Source organism: Scyliorhinus torazame, chromosome 16, assembly GCF_047496885.1.
Source record: "Scyliorhinus torazame isolate Kashiwa2021f chromosome 16, sScyTor2.1, whole genome shotgun sequence".
Lineage (NCBI taxonomy): Eukaryota > Metazoa > Chordata > Chondrichthyes > Carcharhiniformes > Scyliorhinidae > Scyliorhinus > Scyliorhinus torazame.
The window spans coordinates 15180670-15204228 of NC_092722.1; the positions used below are offsets into that span (position 1 = coordinate 15180670).

Below are 23559 nucleotides of genomic sequence, written 5' to 3' on the forward strand. Positions count from 1 at the left end.
ACAAGCAATTAGGAAATAAAATGGCATGTTGGCCATTATTGCAAGAAGATTGGAGTGAGTTTAAGAATAGGTAAGTTTTGCCACAATTGTGCGGGCTTTTGGTGAGACCACACCGAGAATACAATGGGCAATTTTGATCTTTATATTTAAGGAAGGATATACTTGCAAAGAAGGCAGTGCATCTAAGGTTCGCTAAATTGGTTCTCATGATGAGAGAGCCGTTGTATGATAACAAGCTGAGTAAATTGGATCGATATTCTCTGGAATTTAGAAAGATTAGAGGTGATCTCATTCAAGATTCTGAAGGAGCATGACAAGGGAAATACTGAGATATTATTTCCCTGGCTGGGGAATCTAGAACAAGGAGACATAGTCTGAGGATAAGGGGCATATCATTTAGGTCTGAGACGAGGAGAAATTTCTTCATTCAAAGGGTTGGGAACCTTTGGAATTTTCTACCCAGGGGTTGTGAATGTGCCATCATTGAATATATTTAAGGCTGGGAGATATTTGGTCATTCCGGGAATCAAGGGATATGGGGAGTGGGCAAGAAAATGGAATGAAGCTCAAGATCACTCATGATCATACTGAATAGTGGAGTAGGCTCAATGCGCTATGTGGTCTACTCCTGCTCCTGTTTCCCATGTATGGTGACTGAATGAGTAATATTCCAATATGTTTATGCTTTGGGAATTGCATTCTGCAGTTTTGCTTGTTTTTGCCAAAGGCAGCAGACTTGTTGATAACTGAGGCTATAACTTCGTCACCGTCTTCAGGAAAATCACTGATATTATGATTTTCGTTCTCTTGCTTCCTTCATGGAGGTCCAGAAAGACTCGATCTGTCACATGTAAGAGACACACTAAGTTGGACATGGCATTTGGATTTAGCACACCATCTAAAAGCGGAAAAAGCTTTGCATTTCTTTCTCACCTCTCACAGCCAGAGGATCTTGTAAAGGGCTTTAAAATGCTTAATATCAGGAATCTTGCATAAGGATGAATGGATGGATGTCTAAAAGTGATTGAATCCACCAGATGCTCTTCACTGTAATGTGGCACACTGGATCAAATACCTTTAATACCTCTAACACTGCAATGAAGTTACTGTGAAAGTCCCCTATTCGCCACATTCCGGCGCCTGTTCGGGTACACAGAGGGAGAATTCAGAATGTCCAAATTACCTAACAGCACTTCTTTCGGGACTTCTGGGAGGAAACCGGAACACCCGGAGGAAACCCACGCAGACACGGGGAGAACGTGCAGACTCCGCACAGACAGTGACCCAAGCGGGAATCAAACCCGGGTCCCTTGAGCTGTGAAGAGACTGATTAGTCAAGTCCTCTTAAAGTGGGAAAATACGAGTGAACATTGGGGTGACCAGGAGGGGTAGAGGGCAGCAGTCAAGGCCAAGATCTCCTCTGTTCACTTAACTAACGTTTTGTGCGAATTGACAGAAGGAGGGAGGTGGCGAGCCAGCCTGCCGGGATTCAGAAGCATTCTGTCATCGAGGGAACAGGGGCGACGCGACCCCCAGGCCACATCTGAGGAAGACTAGGCAGGCCATAGCCAGGCAGCCAGCAGCGAGGTGAATTGTTGAAGAAAGCCAGAAGGGAGGTGCTCAGCCAGCCAGCTGGTCGGGACTTAGGGCGGGTGTCGTCGAACAACGAGGGGAAACAGTCGACTTTGCCCCAGGGCTGAGGAGTGCAAAAAAACCCTGCTCTTTCAGAAAATTCATATTCATTAAAATCAAGAAAGATCGGTCAGTATGAAGTGACACTATCAATCTGACGGTCAAAACGCAGATCATGGAGGGTGAGGCAAGCGGATGAAGTCCGGAAAAAAGACAGATTGTCATTTTACTTTAAAAAGTTTGAAGTATTGAACAGCGCACAAGCTGCACATTCATCCTCACCCGCCAACGGTATGGGTGAATTATCTGATAACTTAGGCTTGCGAATTTCTGGAGGAACCACATCGCCTGAAAAAGTTGAAGAGGTGGAATCTGAAATGGCAATGGTGCTACAGGCTATTTCTCCTGTTGAAGTGAGGGAAGACGCCTACCCTGAAGATATTCCTTATGGCCAAAATCTTGTCCACTGGGTATGTTTGAATAGTTTGTCCTAAGTAAACCAGAAAACATAGATCATATGGAAAATGTGAGAAAACCGTTTGAGGCTGGAGGCTGTAAGCAGGTTAGAAGTTTTCAGAGTCCCATTTTATGAGGGTGAAGGGAAATGGGTTGAAGGAAATTAGAAATCAGTTGTTTTGTTTCAGAAATCTCTAAGGTTGTTATGTTTGCAAATTACCCCTGACCCTAGTTAAGGAAAACAAGCATTAATCGATGTGGACTCTAACTGGAGAAATGTTGGAAGAGATATTGCTGATCATGAAACTTCCAAAGTTCATATTATGGCTATGTGGTCATTCATTCAAAGATGTGAATTATCTGGAAGAATTGATTCTGTGTTATTGGCTCAGTTTGAAAAGGAGTGTTCTTATTTGAGGAAAGTGCTGAGATGTGTTTCTGCCACAGTCAAACTGCTGCCTTCTTTGGGACTACCGCTAAGAGAACATGACGAGTCATCATTGTCAACTCGAAGAGGTAATTTTTTAGCCTTCCTTGGATATCTCAGTGAATTAGATGAGCTCCTCGAAGATCATTAGAAAAGTTATCAGTAATGTAGCCCAAGGAAGCCGAATTTTATAACGCACAGAACTTACGATGACTTAATCGCTATCATGGAAGAGCAGCTCAGAAACCAAGTAAAAGATCCCAAATACTATCCATAATCATTGATTCAACACCAGATATGAGTCATGTGGACAAATTAACATTAGTTTTAAGATATGTGACCAGCGATGGTGAAATTGTAGAGCGATTTCTTTGTTTTGTCCAGCTACAATCTCGCACTTCTGAGGGGTTGGAGGCAACTCTTTTGGAAATCATTGCAAATTTAGGTTTGGAGATTTTGTGGAACCGTTTACTTCAAAGAAGTTACTGCAAAATGTCAGTCCAATTTTATTGAATGTTGCACAATTGTTAGCCTCAGTTAAACGTTTTGTCATGGAAGTTTGAAATGGCCATAACTCAGTGGAAGCAGGGGCACTAGCATTGGCAAAGAAATACCTGTCCCTCTAATGATGAGAAGCGTACAAGACACAGGAAGTTATTTTTTGATGAAACTAGAGATAATTAAATCACTTTAAAATGGAAAGAGAAGATCATTGTTGAGACTGTCAATGCTATTTGTGACACAATAATGATGCAATTGCAGAGTGTAAGTGAATCTCTGAAGGAAACTGTTGACATATTTTGCATGCTTTTTGACAAGTTTGAGTGAGAATGCTAAAAGCCAATGCAGTAGGGAATTAAGTGAATTCTACTGGGAGGAGATGGACACAAATCGTTTTGAAGAGGAAGTAGGACAGTTCATTCATTTAATCGATAACGATGAGTTTTATGCTTCGGGATCACCAGCTGATTTCTATAGACTTGTATGTGATGGTTTGCAGGCAACCTTTTGAAATGTGGAAACTATTCTGAAAATATTGTCAACAATACCTGTCACAAATGCTTCCAGTGAACGCTCTTTTTCTGTATAGAAAAGACTTTTAAAAATTATTTGAGAAGTACGATGAGTCGGTAACATTTGACAAGTTCAGGAATATTGACAATTGAAAGTGAATCATAACAAAATGTTACCTACAATGATGGAATTGATCATTTTGTGAAGAAAAGGTATAGAAGAAAAGCCATCTAAATTGCCGTGACAGCAAAGGATGAGGCAAGAAAATCTCAAAAATCAGTCAGTCTTCCATATTCTCTTGTTAAAATTCTGTTTTTCAAAATGATCCATTGCTGGTCTGATACAATGGCTGCAGCTGGACATAGTGATAGTTCTAATCACCATCGTTCTCAAGACTGGCACTGAAGAAGTCTCCTCTCGGACAAAGGTTGGTTTCCTGCAGACAGAGCCACTGATATTGGACTTGGATGCACTGGGCACTCCACTCACATGAATATACGGTAATAATTTTGATTTTGTCAAAGGAGGTAGAGAAGTAAACTTTTGAAACTGACTGACACTCTGAAATATACATGCAAATTTACTCCTGCACTGGACTAGCTCATTCTGTCCTGTACTGCACTGCACTGGAATGATGTCATCGGCTGATTTTCCCATCTTGTTGCTCATCAGCTAGTTCCACGTTTTCTCATCCCATGACACACATCGCAATACTCACCATCGTTACCCTAATTCCGACAAGAGGTAAGCTTGGATTTCAATTCAGCAATTGTTCATACAGATATGTTTTTGTAAAAATAAATTTAGAGTACCCAATTAATTTTTTCCAATTAAGGGGCAATTTAGCGTGGCCAATCCACCTAACCTGCACATCTTTGAGTTGTGGGGGCGAAACACACGCAAACACGGGGAGAATGTGCAAACTCCACACAGACAGTGACCCCAGAGCGGGGATCGAACCTGGGACCTCTGCGCCACAGTGCTGCCCATACAGATATGTTTTTACAAGTTAAAAAGCACTAAAGCAGTTAAACAGTGATCAATTTGTGTATTTTGGGGGCTTGTGCCTTTGTGTTCTGTGGGGTGAGGGTAGGTGGGGCCTGGAAGGGCGTGACATCATTGGGGGGGGGGCATGACGTCATTGGGAGGCAGGGGCATAGCGTCATGGGGGGCGCGCTAAAATGAAGGTGAGCGGAGGATCCCACAAAGTTTAAGTCCGCCACGGATCTAAACACGTCTCGTCTTGACGTGGGTCTCCCCATTTTGCTCTCACATCCACAAACTGGAAAGAGTTCATTGTAGAAAGTCACACCTCCCTGCATTCCAGAAGATGAGTGCTGAAGGCCTCTAAGAGATACCGAGAAAGCAGGAGGAAAGTAGATTGCTGACAGTGTTGAGGTGGGGATGTGAATTCAGGTTCAAACTGATCATTTTGGATGGGAGTCAGGTTAGGGCTGGCAATCACAAGAGTCAGGATGGCACGGTGGCACAGTGGTTAGCACTGCCGCCTCACAGCGCCAGGGACCCGGGTTTGATTCCGACGTCGAGTGACTGTGTTGTGTTTGCACTTTCTCCCCATGTCTGCATGCATTTCCTCCGGGTGCTCCGGTTTCCGCCCACAATCCAAAGATGGGCAGGTTAGGTGCAATGGCTGTGCTAAATTGTCCCTTAGTGTCCAAACGTTCAGTGGGGATACAGTGCTAGAGTGGGGATTTGGCCTAGTGCTCTTTTGAAGGGTCGATGCAAACTCGATGGGCCGAATGGCCTCGTTCTGCACTGTAGCGAATCAATGATTCCAGTTCACAGTGGGTACCAGGTCTGGATACAATTAGCGGCTTGGAAAGGGACACCGAATTGCTAAGTAACTATTGTAAAGTGGATATTTCTGAATGAAAGTGGATCCATTCAGTTCTGCAATATACCAAAATTAAACATCTGCATTTGTCAGGTCAAGGGTTTGTGAAATGGAATTGTCCGCACTCAGTCCTCGACAGTGGATCCCAGTTCTGTGAGAAAGTTGAACCTCTCAAGTATTCAAGTAGTGCCTTCCCCGCAGAAGCAGTAAGCTGTTTACATAACCAAAGCATGAACAAAGAGGGTACTGTTATCACCCTGCACCACAAGCGCTCAGCAGTCGCTGATCGCAGATTAATCAGCACTGGACTGCTGCAGTGGGAATATTGATGTCCAGGAAGTCATTAACAATGTTGTTTGCTTCCGACTGTAACAGGAGATATTCCCATCCACTCTTTCCTTCCCAAGGTGGCGTGCTGAAACACAGAAGTTGCTATTATCTGGAGTCAGTGAGGCGTTTGCACTGCAGAGTCCCGGCAATGGTTTACGTTTAGCCGCCAGCAACTACACAGGAAAGCTGCCACATTCAATCAAGCCGAGATCTGACCCAGCATAAAACTGGTCTCTGAGTGGCCAGAATCGGCAAATAAGGCAGGGTTTAATTGGGGTCACCATGAGCTCCATATTCAGTGCCATGTGGCTCTACACATTAACCCAGATCGGGAAAAAGAAATAAAGATTCTACAACTGCAGGACATCCAATAAACTTCCCAGTCAATGAAGCATATTTAAAATGCAGTCACATGGGGCAATGTGGAAACCACGGAGGCCAATTTATACACAGCAAATTCCCACAAACCGCAATGTGATTATCACTAGATAGCCTGTTTTTAGTGATGTTAATCAAGGGATAAATATTGGCCCTGACAACACTCATCTTCAAAATTATACCATCGGACTACTTAGATCCACCTGATGGTGCCCCAGTTTAACATCTTGGCAGTCGGAGGGGGGCGCCCCCCTCCCTATTGTCCGGCGCCGTTTTTTGGGGCGCCGATGGGATCGCCGCCTCGCCGGTCGGGGGCCGTTGACAGCACCCCCCCGGGCGATTCTCCGGGCACCGATGGGCCGAGTGGCCGACGAGTTTTGCCCAGTCCCGCCGGCGTGGATTACTCACCTCACACACAGCGGAACCTGGCAGGTAAGTGTGCGGGGGCCGTCCTGGGGGGGGGGGGGGGGGGGGGGGGGGGGGTTGGGGGGGCCGCGGTGGCCTGGCCCACGATCGGGGCCTACCGATCGGCGGGCAGGCTGGTTCCGTGGGGGCCTACTTTACTCCACGCCGGGCCCCTGTAGGGCTCCGCCATATTGCCCGGGGGCCGGCGCGGAGAAGGGAACCCCCTGCGCATGCGCGGAAATACGCTGCCCGTTGCGCGCCTGCGCAAGATCACGACGGCCGTTCCGTGCATGCGCTGACTCGCGCAGGCTGTTCCGCACCAATTGGAGCTGTGGGGACTACTCTGGCGGCAACCTAGCCCCCTAGAAAGGTGAGAATTCCTCACTTACGGGGGCCGATGACAACGGAGTCGTTGGTGCCGGTTTTGCTGCCGGTGTGGGGACATAGCCCCATTTTTAGAGAATCCCGCCCCTTATCTGAAAGATGGCACCTCTGACAGAGCAGCACTCCCTCAGCACTGTGCTGGAATGTCAGTCTAGTAAATCCTTTACTAATTGACTAATACAGTGATCTTTAATTTTCTTCTTCAAGATTGTATTCCAGGTCAAATCCCAGGATGACCAACAGAAATGAAGGGGGTATGCACCATTCTTGTTTTTGGTGTCACTGGAGCGATTGAAGGGACTGATCTGAATAGAGACATACATTTGAAACAGGTCACAGATACACATTCACTATCAGCTTCTACAAGGATTCTCCTGACTGTCCAGAGTAGCTTTCGTGAAAACCCTGGAGAAATGGGGGGCTGGATTCTCCGCACTCTGACGCCGAAATCGCGTTTGGCGACGGGGAAGAGAATCCATTTTCCTGCACAGAATCGGGACCACCACTGGTTCCGCTATTCTCGGGGAGTACGCCGCGCCGAGTATCCACCGCCTCAGGCCATTGCCTGAGGCCCACCCCGCTATTCCCCATACCGGCCGAATTCCCAACAGCGTGTTTCTAATCTGGTCCTGCCGTTCGGGAAACCCGCGAGGCGACTGTGGACTCGGTCCGCGGCCGCCCCTGTCGGGGAGGGCCGTCGGATAGGGAGGGCCTCATTCGGCACTGTGGGTATGTGCGCGGGCGGTCCGGGTTGAGCAAGCGGCCGATGCGAGGCACTATTTCCGCAGTCCTGGTCCACGGTCTGAGTCCGCCATGGAGCGCAGCGTGGCCTCTAACCCGGAAGTGCAGGGGGGCCGCAACGGCAGCTGGAGCTGCAAGCTCCACGACAGCTGTCTGCTAGCCCCCTGCAAGGCAGTGAATCTGTGGCCATTTGACGCCAGTTTTCCTGCCGTTAAAGACCACAGTTTTCACGAAAGCGTGGAGACATAGAGAATCCAGCCCAGGATGTAGATGGTTGAAAAATCTCTGGGGTGTCTGTCAAAATCCGGGCATAAGATTTGGAAACCCTCACTGAAACCCCTTGGGAGTCGACACAGACACACTTTGAACAGGGAATATCCCCACTCTACATTTTTTTGAATGTGAACTTGAGCTTTCCCAAAGGAAATGAATCATAAAAAGGAATGAAAGAGAGGTGTCTACCTTCTCAATCAAGGAGCTGGTCAGTGGGACCAGGCCAATATTACAAGTTGAATGGATAAATCAAATTTGTTCTTATTGAGAACATTTCTGTTTTTTGCCATATTCTGAGGATGCCATCCACGTTCCTGTGAAAAGCTTTGCCTGTCGGTAAGAGAATTAGATGCAGTATGCAAAGCTGGTGTCACTTGTGAGCGAGTGAATCACTTTGTGTTGCAGCTTAGCAAAGCGGCAAAGTAGCTTACCTCTGGCTGGCTGACAACTGGAATTTTCCAGTTCTGTTTCTCGTACAATCGCTCTCTCACTCACACACATCCCCTCTCCATCTCTCACACATGCACATTCTTGACAGTCTATCTCTCCACAACCACACACACACACACGTGTTCTGGTTCTGCTCTCCCTTCCTCTCTGTCTCTATCTCTCATTTATAATCTATAGAATCCCTACAGTGCAGAAGGAGACCATTCGACTCATGGAGTTTGCACCGATCCTCTGAAAGAGCACATCTACCTCGGCCCACTCCCCCGCCCTATCCCCCAAACCCCATCTAACCTGCACACCTTTGGGCTGTGGGAGCAGACCGGAGCACCCAGAGGAAACCCACGCAGACACGGGATGGAAGTGCAAACTCCACACAGTCAGTCATGGCCAGAATCGAACCCGGGTTCCTGGCGGAGTAAGGCAGAAGTGCTGCTACTCTGTCTCTCACTGATATCCATCTCCTCTCCATCACAGATACACATTTTGCAGGGGTGGAATGGTGGCGCACTGGTTCAATGCCAGCCTTGGGTCACACTCTGTGCGGAGTTTGCACATTTGCACTGTGTCTGCGTGGGTCTCACCCCCACAACCTAAAAAGATGTGCCGAGTAGGGCAATTAGCCACGCTAAATTCCCCCTTAATTGGAAAAAACAATTGGGTACTCTAAAAAAAATTTTTTTTTTAAAACAGATACACGCTTTGCTACGCACTCTCTCACACTGAACAGATCTGTCATCTCTGGATTTGGAGAAAAACTTACAAACATTCTAAAAAGAACCCCAGTGGACCTAAGAACATAGGAACAAGAGGAGGCCATTCGGCCCGACGAGCCTGCTCCACCATTCAATCAGATCATGGCTGACCATTTCCCTCATCACCACTTTCCTGCGCTTATTCCCATATCCCTTGATGTCATTACCATCCAGAAATCTATCGATTTCTAACTTAACATGCTCAGTGGTTGAACTTCTACAGCCCTCTGACGTAGAGAATTCCAAAGATTCTCACCACCCTCTGAGTGAAGAAATTCCTTCACATCTCAGTGGTAAATGGCCTGTCCCTTGTCCTGAGAATTTGTCCTCTGGTTCGTGACTCACCACCCAGGGGAAATATCTTGGGCGGGATTCTCCGGTATCCGGCGGGCGGGTCGTACCGGCGCCAAAGAGCGGCGTGAACCACTCCGGCGGCAGGCCGCCCGGAAGGTGCGGAATCCTCCGCACCTTCGGGGGCTAGGCCAGCGCTGGAATGGGTGGCGCCACGCCAACTGGCGGCGAAGGGCCTCCGCCGGCCGGCGGGAATTGGCGCATGTGTAGGTGCGCCAGCGTGTTCCCAGAACCGCTGCCGTGATTCTTGCGCATGCGCCAGGGGTTTCTTCTCCACGCCGGCCATGGCGGGGCTTTACACAGGCCAACGCGGAGGGAAAGAGTGCTCCCACGGCACAGGCCCGCCCACGGAACGGTGGGCTCCCCACGGGGCCAGATCCACACGTGCCCCCCGAGGACTCCACAGGCCGCCCGCAGAGCCAGGTCCCACCGGTACAAACCTTATGTGATCTACGCCGGCGGGATTGGACGAAAACGGGCAGCCGCTCGGCCCATCGCGGAGCGGAGAATCGCCAGGGGGGCCACTGCCAACGGCCCCTCGACCGGCGCGGCACGATTCCTGCCCCCGCCAAAAAACCGGCGCCGCAGAATTCGGCAGCCGGCGTCGGGGCGGGATTCACGCCGCCCCCCCGGGCGATTCTCCGGCCCAGCGGGGGGGTCGGATAATCCCGCCCCTTATCTACATCCACCCTGTCATGCAGTGTAACAATTTAGTAGGTTTCAATGAGGCCACCCCTCATTCTTCAAAACTCGAGGAAATACTGACCCAGTCTCCTCAATCTCTCCTCATAGGACAATCCTGCCGTCCCAGGGACTAACCATTTAAAAAATTAATTTAGAGTACCCAATTATTTTTTATGCAATTAAGGGGCAATTTAGTGTGGTCAATCCACCTTACCTGCATATCTTTGGGTTGTGGGGGTGAAACCCACGCAGACACGGGGAGAATGTGCAAACTCCACGCGGACAGTGACCAGGGCCGAGATCGAACCCGGGTCCTCAGCGCCGTAGGCAACAGTGCTAACCACTGTGCCACCGTGCTGCCCTAATCCCAGGGATTAACCTGGTGAACCTTCGTTGCACTCCCTCTCTGCAAGTATATCCCTCCTTAAATAAGGGACCCAAAACAGTGAGCGATACTCACGGTGAGATCTCACCAAGGCTCCATATAACTGCAGCAAGATATCTTTACTCCTGCGGCCAAGTCCCCTCGCAATGGAGACCAATGTGCCATGTACCTTCCTAGTTGCTTGCTGTACCTGCATGCTAAATTTAGCGACTCATAGTCAAGGACACCCAGGACCTTTGTACACTCTCACTTTCCAACCACTCACCACTTAACAAATTCTCTGCCTTCTTACTTTTTTCTTGGGCAGGTGTCCTGCTGTCAGCTCCAAAAATCTTGACAGATTAGCTGCAGGGCTTTAACCAGGTTTTCACAAGGTTTACGGGATAGGATATCTTTCCCATCTCCTTACGATGCCTTGCTTAATTTGACATTTTTGACCCCTTTTTCCCTCCGTTAAATGGGGGCCTCGACCAAATAGGCAGATACCTGTCTGTCACTTACATATTCATCGGTTCACTAGAACACCAATGTGCAAACTCGTGGGACTCGTGCCACTCACATGTCCTCCAGGGCCCAGGATTTAGCTCCAAGGAGCGCCCTGCAGTACCTCTTTTGGCCACTGCAGCGCTGTGCCTGGAAGGGCTGGAGAATTCTCCAAGGCGAGACTTCCTCTCCAGCGAGGGTGCATATCTCGCCATGCATCAATCACCACTCGTTAGAGCATAATACGACATTGGGGCTCTTGGGGGTCCCACACACCTGTTCTTTCCTCAAAGGCCTGCAATTTTTTCTTCCTTCAAGTATCTTTTCAATTGCCTCTGGAAAGTTTGGATTTTGAGGAAAATATTTGAGGTAAAAGTCTAAAAATGAAGCAACAGCCAGGAATTTCCTTGGAGCTATCCCGCTCTTTGCCATGGTAACTTCACTGGAGGTTTAGCTGAAGGCTGTTTAGGTGCATTTCTGGTGGAGTAACAGTGATGGGGCCGACAGCTGGAGAATTCTTCTGGAGGATTCCCGGCGCAGTCTGTTTCAGGATCAATGACCATCGTTGTTTTGATTCTCAGAAAAGTTACATTGTCTCCTTACCTCAGAAGTTAAACTTACTTTAAGTCCGTTTTCTCACAGGTAATTGCTCATTTTAATTTGGTGGTGAAAATAAAGCGACCACTCCTGAAAATCCACAAAACCAACGCTGGGTGAAGCCTTATCTTTCTCCCGCCATAGCTCAGCGTCTTTACTTACTCACTCTGATGGGAACAGTGTTCAGAGCAGTAACGTAAGAGATGTAAATATTTTAAATTGGTGTTCCCCACACAAGAGGAAACATTCCTCTTGAGCGGCATGGTGGCACAGTGATTAGCACCGCTGCCTCACAGCAGCAGGGACCCGGGCTTAATTTCGGCCTTGGGTGACTGTGTGGAGTTTGTACGTTCTCCCTGGGGATTTCCTCTGGGTGCTCCAATTTCCTCCCACAGTCCAAAGATGTACAGATTAGGTGGGGTTACGGAGATAGGGCCGAGGTGAGGTGTTCTTTCGGAGGGTCAGATTTGATGGGCTGAATGGCCTCCTTCTGCACGGTAGGGATTCTATGGTTCTATCCTCTCTGTCTCCACTCTAGCAAAACCTTACAGAATTTTTTTGAAATTTAGAACACCCAATTAAGGGACAATTTAGTGTGCCACCTACCCTGCGGATCTTTGGGTTGTGGGGGTGAAACCCACGCAGTCACAGGGAGAATGTGTAATCTCCAAACGGACAGTGATTGAACCCGGGTCCTCAGAGCCATGAGGCAGCAGTGCTAAGACGCAGCCTGTCAATCCTTTCCTTATATGTACATCCATATATTTCCGATATCATACTTATAAACCTTCTCCACACCCTCTCCAATGCCTCCAATGCCTCCATTTTCTTCTTGTGCTCAGAGAGTTGCCCAGCCAAGGTTTGATGTAGGGTGAGCATAACTTTACTAGTTTTTAATTCTATCCCTCTCGAAATAAAGCTGATCTTCCAACCACATCAAGAAAGCTAAAGGCACTGAGAGACACGGCACCCTGACTGATGTTTCTCCATTTTCTGCGTTGGATCCTGCGTTGGATAATTGGCATTCGGAATGGATCTCAAATCTGAAGCATCCAGAAATAGTTCCACTTGAGCTCACTTCGCCACAAAGGTGTGAAAAAGCTGCCCGGACATTGCAACCAATGGCCTGTTTCAAACACACTGCACCGAGCCACTATCTCAACACAGCTCTGCTTTCTTGTTACTTACTTTGGACGGTGTTTAAGCAGCAGCCGCAGTGATGGGAGGTCGCCCTTGGCCGCAGCATAGTGCACGGGAAGTGCTCCGGTGTCTGTCGCTGCTGCTGGATCACTGCCTCCACCTTTCAGTAGCCACTCCGTGATATCCTGATGTCCAAACCATGCAGCGAGGTGTAGAACCGTAGCTCCGGAACTGTCTTTATCCTGCGGACATGGAAAAGGGAAATACATCAGTCTTTCAGATCCATGCAGAGTTTGAAAGCTATTTTCAAAATGCTGACTAGTGGTCTCAGAATATGTCTCCACTTTTGCTGACATGAGATTAATTTCTAAATTGAATAACCTTACATATAAAGCTGCGCTAATGACTTTGGAACTCTACACTGTGGAGATGTGTAGGCTTCAAGGGTGATTTGTTCGAGATTATGGAGAGATTGTTTTTCAGTTGACCTCTTGTGCCAATGTAAATAAGATTGGGAGGACTAGGACACAATTTTAAGTTGAACACAGGGAAGATCTAGGTTAGATCAGGGTATGGTTGGTCGGCACGATGGCGCAGTGGTTAGCACTGCTGCTTCACGGCGCTGAGGACCCAGGTTCGATCCCAGCCCCAGGTCATTGTCCGTGTGGAGTTTGCACTTTCTCCCCGTGTCTGCGTGGGTCTCTCTCCCCCCCCCCCCCCCCCCCCCCCCACCTCCCCCTCCAAACATTCCTTCACTGTCGCTGAGTCAAAATCCTGGAACTTCCTCCTCAAAGGCAGTGGGTCTATCTACACGTCAGGAACTGAAGACGTTCAAGAAGACAACTCACCTCCACCTTCTGAAGGGCAACTAGGGATGGGCAATAAATGCTGGCCTAACCAACGACGGCCACATCCCATAAATGATTTTTTAAAAACATCTCTAATTTGTTTGGGCAGGACTAACAAGGGAATGGAATACATGATAAACGGCAGGACCCTGGGAAGCACTGAGGATCAGAGGGACCTTGGTGTGCATGTACACCCGTCCCTTAAGGAGCAGAGCAGGTGGATACAGTGGTTAATAATAATCTTTATTGCTGTCACAGGTAGGCTTACATTAACACTGCAATAAAGTTACTGTAAAAATCCCCGTGTCGCCACACTCCAGCACCTATTCAGGTACACTGAGGGAGAATTCAGAATGTTCAATTCACCTAACAGCACGTCTTTCGGGACTTGTGGGAGGAAACCGGAGCACCCGGAGGAAACCCACGCAGGCACGAGGAGAAGGTGCAGACTCCACACAGACAGTGACCCAAGCCGGGAATAGAACCTGGGTCGGTACTGTGCTACCGTACCACCCTAAAAGCATATGGTGTACTTGCCTTTATTAGCCGAGGCATAGAGTTTAACAGTAGGGAGGTTATGCTGGAACTGTACAAAACATTGGTTAGGCCACAGCTAGAGTATTGTGTGCAGTTCTGGAATCCACATTTTAGGAAGTATGTGATAGCCACTGGAAAGGGTGCAGAGGAGATTTACCAGGTCGCCTGGGCTGGAGAGTTTTAGTTATAGACTTGGGTTGTTTTCCTTGGATTAGAGGAGACTGAAAAGGGACATGATTGAGAGGTATAAAATTGTGAGGGGCATAGATAGATCAGACAGGAAAAAACATTTCCCTTAGGTGGAGAGATAATATAATCTTTATTAGTGTCACAAGTAGGCTTACATTTAGACTGCAATGAAGTTACTGTGAAAATGACCGGGGGCACAGATTTAGGGTAAGGGGCAGGAGGTTTAGAGGGGATGTGAGGAAAAACTTTTTCCCCCAGAGCGTGATGGGAGTTTGGAACTCGCTGCCTGAAAGGGTAGTGGAGGCAGAGACCCTCAACATTTCAGAAGTATTTAGATGTGCATCTGTGATCCAAAGGCATACAAGGCTATAGGCCAAGTGCTGGATAACGGGATGAGAATAGTTAGGTGGTTGTTTTTGACTGGCGCAGAGACAATGGGCTAAAGAGCGTTCTCTGTGCTGGAGGACTCTATAAAAGACAGCGCCTCCAACAGTGCGATATTCCCTCACTGCTTCACCAGAGGATCAACTTTGACATTTGTGTTCCAGTCCTGGAGTGGGACTTAAATCTGGAGCCTTTTGGTTCAGAGGCAAGTGTGCTACCAACTGAGCTTTGGTTGTCACGCAAGAACACTCAAGCGAAACACAGACCCTGTTTCTGAATGCGGCAGAAATTACGTTTTCAAAAACAGAAGGCGCAACATAAAATCCTGGGGCAGAGTGGTTTCTCAGACTAGTTTCGATCATCAAAGGGAGTAGGAGAGGAATTTTCCAGATTTGATTGTCCGACTCACCCCTATATGGGATAGCAATTTTGTTTTTTGTTTTTTTGCCTGCTTCAGAAGCTCCCATGTTTTTGGATGGGTTAGTGAGTGTACATACTGTGATGCTCATTGTGTGAGACATGTTGCATTAACCAATAGATTATTTCCCATTTGACATTGTTTGCATGTTCAGAAATCCGGCCCAGTATAACAACATAAGAACTAGGAGCAGGAGTAGGCCATCTGGCCTCTCGAGCCATCTCCGCCATTCAATGAGATCATGGCTGATCTTTTGTGGACTCAGCTCCAGGTGCAGCCTCACTAACACCTTATACAGTTGCAGCATAACCTCCCTAGTCTTAAACTCCATCCCTCTAGCAATGAAAGACAAAACTCCATTCGCCTTCTTCATCACCTGTTTCACCTGTAAACCAACTTTTTGCGACTCATGCACCAGCACACCCAGGTCCCTCTGCACAGCAGCATGTTTTAATATTTTATCATTGAAATAATAATCCCTTTTGCTGTTATTCCTACCAAAATGGATTACCTCACATTTGTCAACATTGTATTCCATCTGCCAGACCCTAGCCCATTCACTGAAACTATCCAAATCCCTCTGCAGACTTCCAGTATCCTCTGCACTTTTTGCTTTACAACTCATCTTAGTGTCGTCTGCAAACTTGGACACATTGCATTTGGTCCCCAACTCCAAATCATCGATGTAAATTGTGAACAATTGTGGGCCCAACACTGATCCCTGAGGGACACCATTAGCTACTGACTGCCAACCAGAGAAACATGCATTAATCCCCACTCTTTGCTTCCTATTAATTAACCAATCCTCTATCCATGCTACTACTTTACCCTTAACGCCATGCACCTTTATCTTGTGCAGCAGCGTTCTGTGTGGCACCTTGTCAAAAGTGTTCTGGAAATCCAGATATACCACATCCATTGACTCCCCGTTGTCTACCGCATTGATAATGTCCTCAAAATTTTTGACTAAATTAGTTCGGCATGATCTGCCCTTTATGAACCCATGCTGCATCTGTCCAATTTCCATCCAGACGTCTCACTATTTCTTCCTTGATGATAGATTCCAGCATCTTCCCTGCTACCGAAGTTAAGCTAACTGGCCTATAATTACCCGCTTTCTGCCTACCTCCTTTTTTAAACAGTGATGTAACGTTTGCTAATTTCCAATCCGCCGGGACCACCCCAAAGTCTAGTGAATTTTGGTAAATTATCACTAGAGCATTGGCAATTTCCCTCGCCATCTCTTTCAGTACCCTGGGATACATTCCATCAGGGCCAGGTGACTTGTCTACCTTTAGCCCCATCAGCTTGCCCGTCACTATGTTGAGTACTTCAGCACTGCTGACACACAGCCATTGTAAGTGTAGTTAAAATGGGAGTCGATGGAGTCAAGGTGCAACTGGGATTGCTACGGCATTGTTTCACTTCCAAGAGTATTTCAGGCTGATGGGAAGAAACTCTCTTCTCTTCTGCCCTTGAGATGACTGCGGTGAGGGATGAGACTGCCACCGCAGTGGCACCTTCTGGAACGTGCATTTGCAAAGCATGTCTGGAAAGAGATGCATTAGTTTTTGATGAGGTTCATCCCCCACAGCTCTGTAATGAAGGTCTCAATGCTCCGTGGCCTTTTCCCCTCAACTGCTGCCGGAGAACCATCATAGATTACCATAGAATTTACAGTGAGAAGGAGGCCATTCGGCCCATCGAGTCTGCACCGGCTCTTGGAAAGAGCACCCTACCCAAGGTCAACACCTCCACATCTATCCCCATAACCCAGTAACCCCACCCAACACTAAGGGCAATTTTGGACACTAAGGGCAATCTATCATGGTCAATCCACCTAACCTGCACATCTTTGGACTGTGGGAGGAAACCGGAGCACCCGGAGGATACCCACGCACACACGGGTAGGATGTGCAGACTCCGCACAGACAGTGACCCAAGCCGGAATCGAACCTGGGACCCTCGAGCTGTGAAGCAGTTGTGCTAGCCACAATGCTACCGTGCTGCCCATCAGCATGGAGGAAGACCCTCTTTGGCTTTCCGGAAACATGCTGCCTCTCCAATGCAAAGAGCTGTCGATGACTGGGTGTTGCAGACTGGCACAGCCCAAGGTCCAGGACCACATGTTGAGGGGACCCACTAAATTTTGGGGCAGCCATCGGGGAAAGGCCACTATCTGAGGTTTAGGGTTAGGAAGGTTAGAGGGGCTAGAAACCACATGAAACCCCTCGGGTTGTGTGCACCAGAGAACATTTGACATCAAATGTAATTACATTGCAAATATAACATTTGATTAGTGTAGTGAGACACCTCAGATTCTGCACTGATAGAAACTACTCTGTGTTGCACTTTATGATACAATTTGAACTATTACGTCATGGACTTCTATAAATGTTATATATTGGGGAAAAATAAATCTCTCTTCTCTTGTGACTGTAACAGAACTACAAAAGATAATTTTGGATATCTTAAGTTCTTATAGGCAGGACAACACATCCCACAATCTGGCAACTTCGCCAAATGGCCTTAATGACAATTTACAATTGCCTCCTTCTCTCCACATATTCCTGTATGAGGGAGAGACCCTTAGAGAGGAATTTAAAAGCATAGGAAGTGGGGTTTGAACTAGCTTTTGAAAAAAAAAGGAGGGGTGGCATTATAGAAATATTCAGTATGCAAAGGGTTAATGTCATATCATAATTAACCACTAGATGGAGCTAGATGCAATATTATATAATGCACTGATTCTCAGGCTTCTGGGAGAGGGAAGGCTGGAGTAGAGTGCATAGGAGAGGTCTAGAGAGGATAGAGTACAGTTAGAGTTAGAATGTAGAGACGAGTGTTCGTAGGGTGTAGATTATGATAATTATTGTTTACTACAGGAGTAAGTAAGTGGTCGAGCTTAATTTAAGTTGTGTAAATAAAAGTTAGCTTTGTTAATGAATTTAGCTTCTGCGGTCATTGTGAACACTACAACATCCATCCTGATAACAGCATTACAAAGAACACCACAGGGGGCGCAAAATGGTACCAAAGTAAATTTTAAAAATTGAGAGACAGGATTTAAAGTTGCATTCAGCAGCTCAATGTTGGTAAGGGATAGAAACCTGAGGGTAATAATAATAATTTTTATTGTTACAAGTAGGCTTACATTAACACTGCAATGAAGTTACAGTGAAAAGCCCCTAGTCGCCACATTCCAGCACCTGTTCGGGTACACACAGGGAGAATTCAGAATGTCCAAATTACTTAACAGCACGTCTTTCGGGACTTGTGGGAGAAAACCGGAGCGCCCGGGAGCAAACCCACACAGTCACGGGGAGAACGCAGACATAGGGAGAACGTGCAGACTCCGAGCAGACAGTGACCCAAACCGGGAATCGAACCCGGGTCCCTGGCGCTGTGAAGCAACAGTGCTAACCACTATGCTACCATGCAGCCCATTCACTTATTCCAGTAGAGTGCCCATTCATTTATTATAGTTACACCAGCACAATCCATGGGAAATTGGTTGAACCAGTCCAAAAGTTGTGGAATTTTGAAGGTAAGAGAGCTAGAGCCAGAATTACTGTTGTTTATTTTCCATGACGTTGGTGAAAGATTTACTTTGTTTGGATAAGGCCCTACCCACCAAACCGGCACGGCCCCCAGGTCAGCGTGAGCAGATTTCACAGATTGCACTGGCTCAGAAAGTTAATTTTCTTATGCATACAGGCGCTGATAAGTATATCTTAAAGGTCCTCCATTACAAAGTATTTAGTTTGCTCAGTAACTGATTAGTGAACATCAATGAAACCATTAAACTGTTCAGTATGGTTCGCTAAAGTAATTTTCACTGCTCTTATTTCCGATGACTGAGGGCTGAGCACGCCTTTCAAAAACATTTACTTTTGGAGATACGTTGGGGAGACTTATCATTAATTTGGAGATAAGATTTAGCCGTGCTAAGACTGTACCTTAAATACATCTAGGAGTATTTTCTAATGAAAAAAAATGAAATTATTATGTTCTATTAGGCTGTCCAGCTACATTGATTAAAGGGAAAATTTACATTTGTGATTACTTGAGTGAGTTTTACCTAAAACTTGAACTGTGAGTTAGTTTGTCCATTAAGTAAAAGGGAAAGTGCATTTTGGATGCAATTTCCCGATTATGCACAATGCAGGAGCTCGACCCTCTGGGCTGTAAATTGGGTGGCAAGACCCAAATAAAATGCCAAACAAATTGGGAAGTACCTTGTCCTCCAGACACACTCTCACTCGATATGGGCTGCACTTAACACTTTAACTGCAAAGACAAACCACTTCAGGGATCTTTGAAGATCAGGCCACAAAATTAGAGGGGATCAAATCTGGCAGCCATAAAACCCCACCCCCTAGTCTCACTGACACACCTTAAATCCACAATGCTTCCCCCAGCACCATCGACCTACAGACACAACCAGACTTTGGTACATGACAGGCTTTATGAGATCTGTTACAATTTTAAAATGCCCATACCCCAGCATCTAGATATATTCTAGTCCATCCAATGTACTGATGCTACATTATTGCATTGTCTGTAATCTACTTTCACTAAATATAGATGCTTATAAATCTGCCGCAACATGACAGCAGTTTATTGTTGGATTACGCAAACTGACAAGCTATGCCTGATATTGCTTTATCGCTCAGTGTATCTAATCCCCTCCGAGCCACTCACCATCCTGATTGGAAATATGTCACCGTTCCTTCAATATCGCTGGATCAAAAGCCTGGAACTCCCTCCCTAACAGCACAGTAGGTGTACCTACACCATATGGACTGCAGCAGCTCAAGAAGGCCGCTCACCACCACCTTCTCATGGGCAATTAGGGATGGGCAACAAATGCTGGCCTAGCCAGCGAAGCGCACATCCCATAAAAATGAATTTTAAAAAGAACACATTAAATCTGTTGATTGCTCAATGACCTATCAAAATAGATCCAACCATCCTCCGCAGTGCACAGCTCACCTTTCGGATATTTTCCGATGCTAAAGGTCCTCCACATCTACAAGCTGCTGCTGACTAAAATCATTTGGTATCTCAAACACACATATGCACTCACACACGCATACATTCACACACACATGCACACATACACACACGCACACACACACCCCTGCACAGGCACACACATGCACACATAATAATAATATTTTTTATTAATGTCACAAGTAGGCTTACACTAACACTGCAATGAAGTAACTGTGAAAATCCCCTAGTCGCCACATTCTGCCGCCTGTTCGGGTACACAGAGGGAGAATTCAGAATGGCCAATTCACCAAACAAGCATGTCTTTCAGGACTTGTGGGAGGAAACCGGAACACCCGGAGGAAACCCACGGGGAGAAGGTGCAGACTCCGCACAGATAGTGACCCAAGCCGGGAATCGAACCTGGGTCCCTGGCGCTGTGAAGCAACAGTGTTAACCATGGTGCTACCGTGCTGCCCACACACAAACACACAAATGCATGCACACATGCTGAATTTTATTATTTGTTTCATTTTTATCTGAAAAATGCTGAAGCTTCAACAAATTAAAAAGATTGACTGATTCTCTATCCCTGAAATTATTTTTGAGACAGTAATGAATCAAAAGGTGTTAACATTCAGGGATTCAAGTCAGTCACAACATTTAACATTTTGGCATTCCTGCCTCACTAGGCAACGATGTAATTACAGTGGTTTCACACCAGGGAACGACAACTTTAAATGACAGCACGTAAAAATATAATTAAGATCTTGACGAGACCGCAAATAGATTCCAATTAATCTTGTGTTTTCCACTGGCCCCAGGGGGGCATTTGAACAGTTCCAATTACGTCAGCAATAAGCAGAAGTTTAATTGCAGGGGAGCAATGTTCTTGTGCTTTCCGACGCTTATTAAATAACTATACACGAGAAGCAAATCTCAGCATTTCCCGGGTGACGATCAGATCCTTCATTCATTTCTGCCTCTGTAAATTGTCTGCTTCCTTAATGGCTTCTCCCTATATTTCCCAGTGAGAATAAGCATGTACCAAGGGAAGTGTGGAGGCTTCGCAATTCTTCCAATATGTTACTCGTGGTTTCAAGAGCCTTGAGCATACAGCCTGCACTGACTAACCCAGTGCCAGTGCCGAGGGAGTGCCGCACTGCCAAGCGTGCCAGCCTTCAGGTGAGACCTTCATCCGAGGCCCCCTCTGCCCACTCAAATTAGTTTAAAGGGTCCAACTGTCCAATTCTGAAGATGAGCAGGGAGTTTTGCCCAGTATTCTGGCCAATATTTGTCCTTCATTCAACATCACTAAAAGCAGATTATCTAGTTATTATTTAAATGTGGGAGCTGGCTGTGCGCAAATCTGCTGCTATGAGGCAACAACCGCTACACTTCAAATGTATTTAATTGGCTGTAGAGTCTCGGGGTCTCCTGAGATTGTGAAAGGTGCTGTATCAATGCAACTTCTTGCTTTCTTAGTCATATAGTCAAGATAACTAATGGCAATGCTTGTTTGGGCTTTTTAGACACTGTTAGCTCACAAACACCATTTTTTAAATTATCCTGGCCACTGGAGGTTTTCGATCTTGCCTTTGAAGTCCCATAATAATAATAATCTTTAGTATTGTCACAAGTAGGCTTACATTAACACTGCAATGAAGTTAATGTGAAAAGTCCCCAGTCGCCACACTCCGCCGCCTGTTCGGGTACACTGAGAGAGAATTCAGAACGTCCAATTCACCTAACAAGCACATCTTTCGGGACGTGTGGGAGGAAACCGGAGCACCCGGAGGAAACCCACGCAGACACAGAGAGAACGTGCGGACTCCGTACAGAGAGTGACCCAAGCCGGTAATCGAACCTGAGACCCTGGCGATATGAAGCAACAGTGCTAACCATAGTGCTACCGTGCCATCAATAGGCACAGAAGGTACAGATACCAGGGCTGATGTTGTCAATTTGCACTCCCAGTAGGGGGAGCCCACCGCGAGCTTGTGCCAACGGACTGAGGGCACTCTTTATTTTAAAAATTTAGAGAACCCAATTCATTTTTTCCAATTAAGGGACAATTTAGCGCGGCCAATCCACATAGCTTGCACATTTTTGGGGATGTGGGGGCGAAACCCACACAAACACGGGGAGAATGTGCAAACTCCACACGGACAGTGACCCAGAGTCGGGATCGAACCTGGGACCTCGGCGCCGTGAGACCGATGTGCTAACCACTGTGCCACCGTGCTGCCCTGACTGAGGGCACTCTTGACCATGATTTCCATTTATTGAATAAAATCTCCCATAATTCACAGGTATGCACTCCCATTGGAGGAGACTTCCATCCTGCCCCTGGGTCAGGAATAGCCCATTCATCCATCGAGACTGCTGCACCATTCTTACCGGTTGTAGCAACTTTAAAAAACTTAATTCATGGGATGCGGGCTTTGCAGGTTAGGCCAGCATGTATTGCCCATTCCTAATTGCCCTTGAGATGATGGTGGTGAGCTGCCTTCTTGAACCGCTGCAGTCCCTGTGGTGTGGATACACCTACGGTGCTGTTCAGCAGGTAATTCCAGGATTCTGACCCAGCAACAGTGAAGGAACAGCAATATATTTCCAAGTCAGGATGGTGAGTGACTTGGAAGGGAACTTCCAGGTAGTGGTATTCCCAGGTAGCTGCCGTCCTTGTCCTTCTAGATGGTCGTGGTCGTGGGTTTGAAAGGAGCTGTTGTAGGAGCGTCTGTTTCTAAATGTGTTGTTTCATAGACCCTGTACTGTTACAGTATTCCAGTCATTACAAAGCTGCTGACAGGAGACTGGGACATCATAAGAAAATAAAGACTTGCATTTATATTTGTAAGATAGCTTATTTGAATTATGCCAGCTTATTTGAATTATGCCATCAGAAACAGGGCCGCACTCCCTTGATCTTTTTTTCCAGGTGCAAGTAAAGTGTTCTCTGAAATTATATTTTGGAGCCAGGCGATGAGTTATAAAGAGGCTCACTATGTGTTTTATGTTTAGGCCGCAGTGCTTCTAATCCAGCTAAGTCATAAGATCCCATTGGGATTTCAATTGCAAAATATGTTATGAAATCACAAGTGTTCCAGGCACAACAGGTAAGCAATCACTACTGATGCTTTCACTAGCTGCATTTAGTTGATTAAAATGGGAACAGGAGGAGACCATTCAGCCCATCGAGCCTGCTCAACGGGGACATCAAATTACACTCAGTCCAACACATTTTACAACTGTGTCATTACACATTTTACAACTGTGTCATTAGCCTTCCTGTGTCATACAATGATGTCCTCTTTATCACATTGCAGGTCACCTTCAACAGCAAGGGTAGCATCATTGGTGCATTATTTTTTAAAATATAAATTTAGAGTACACAATAATTATGTATATATTATTTTTTTCCATTTAAGGGGCAATTTAGCGAGGCCAA

The 23559-nt window shown here is 46.6% G+C and overlaps 1 protein-coding gene across 1 annotated transcript in view; it reads right to left on the reverse strand.

Moving 5' to 3' along the window:
* The window catches only part of espn (espin), a 199024-nt gene that overhangs the window by 169729 nt on the left and 5736 nt on the right, over positions 1-23559 (reverse strand). Inside the window, 1 exon segment of the mRNA XM_072477998.1 lies at positions 12786-12979. Within this exon segment, the coding sequence (XP_072334099.1) occupies positions 12786-12979 (194 nt within the window).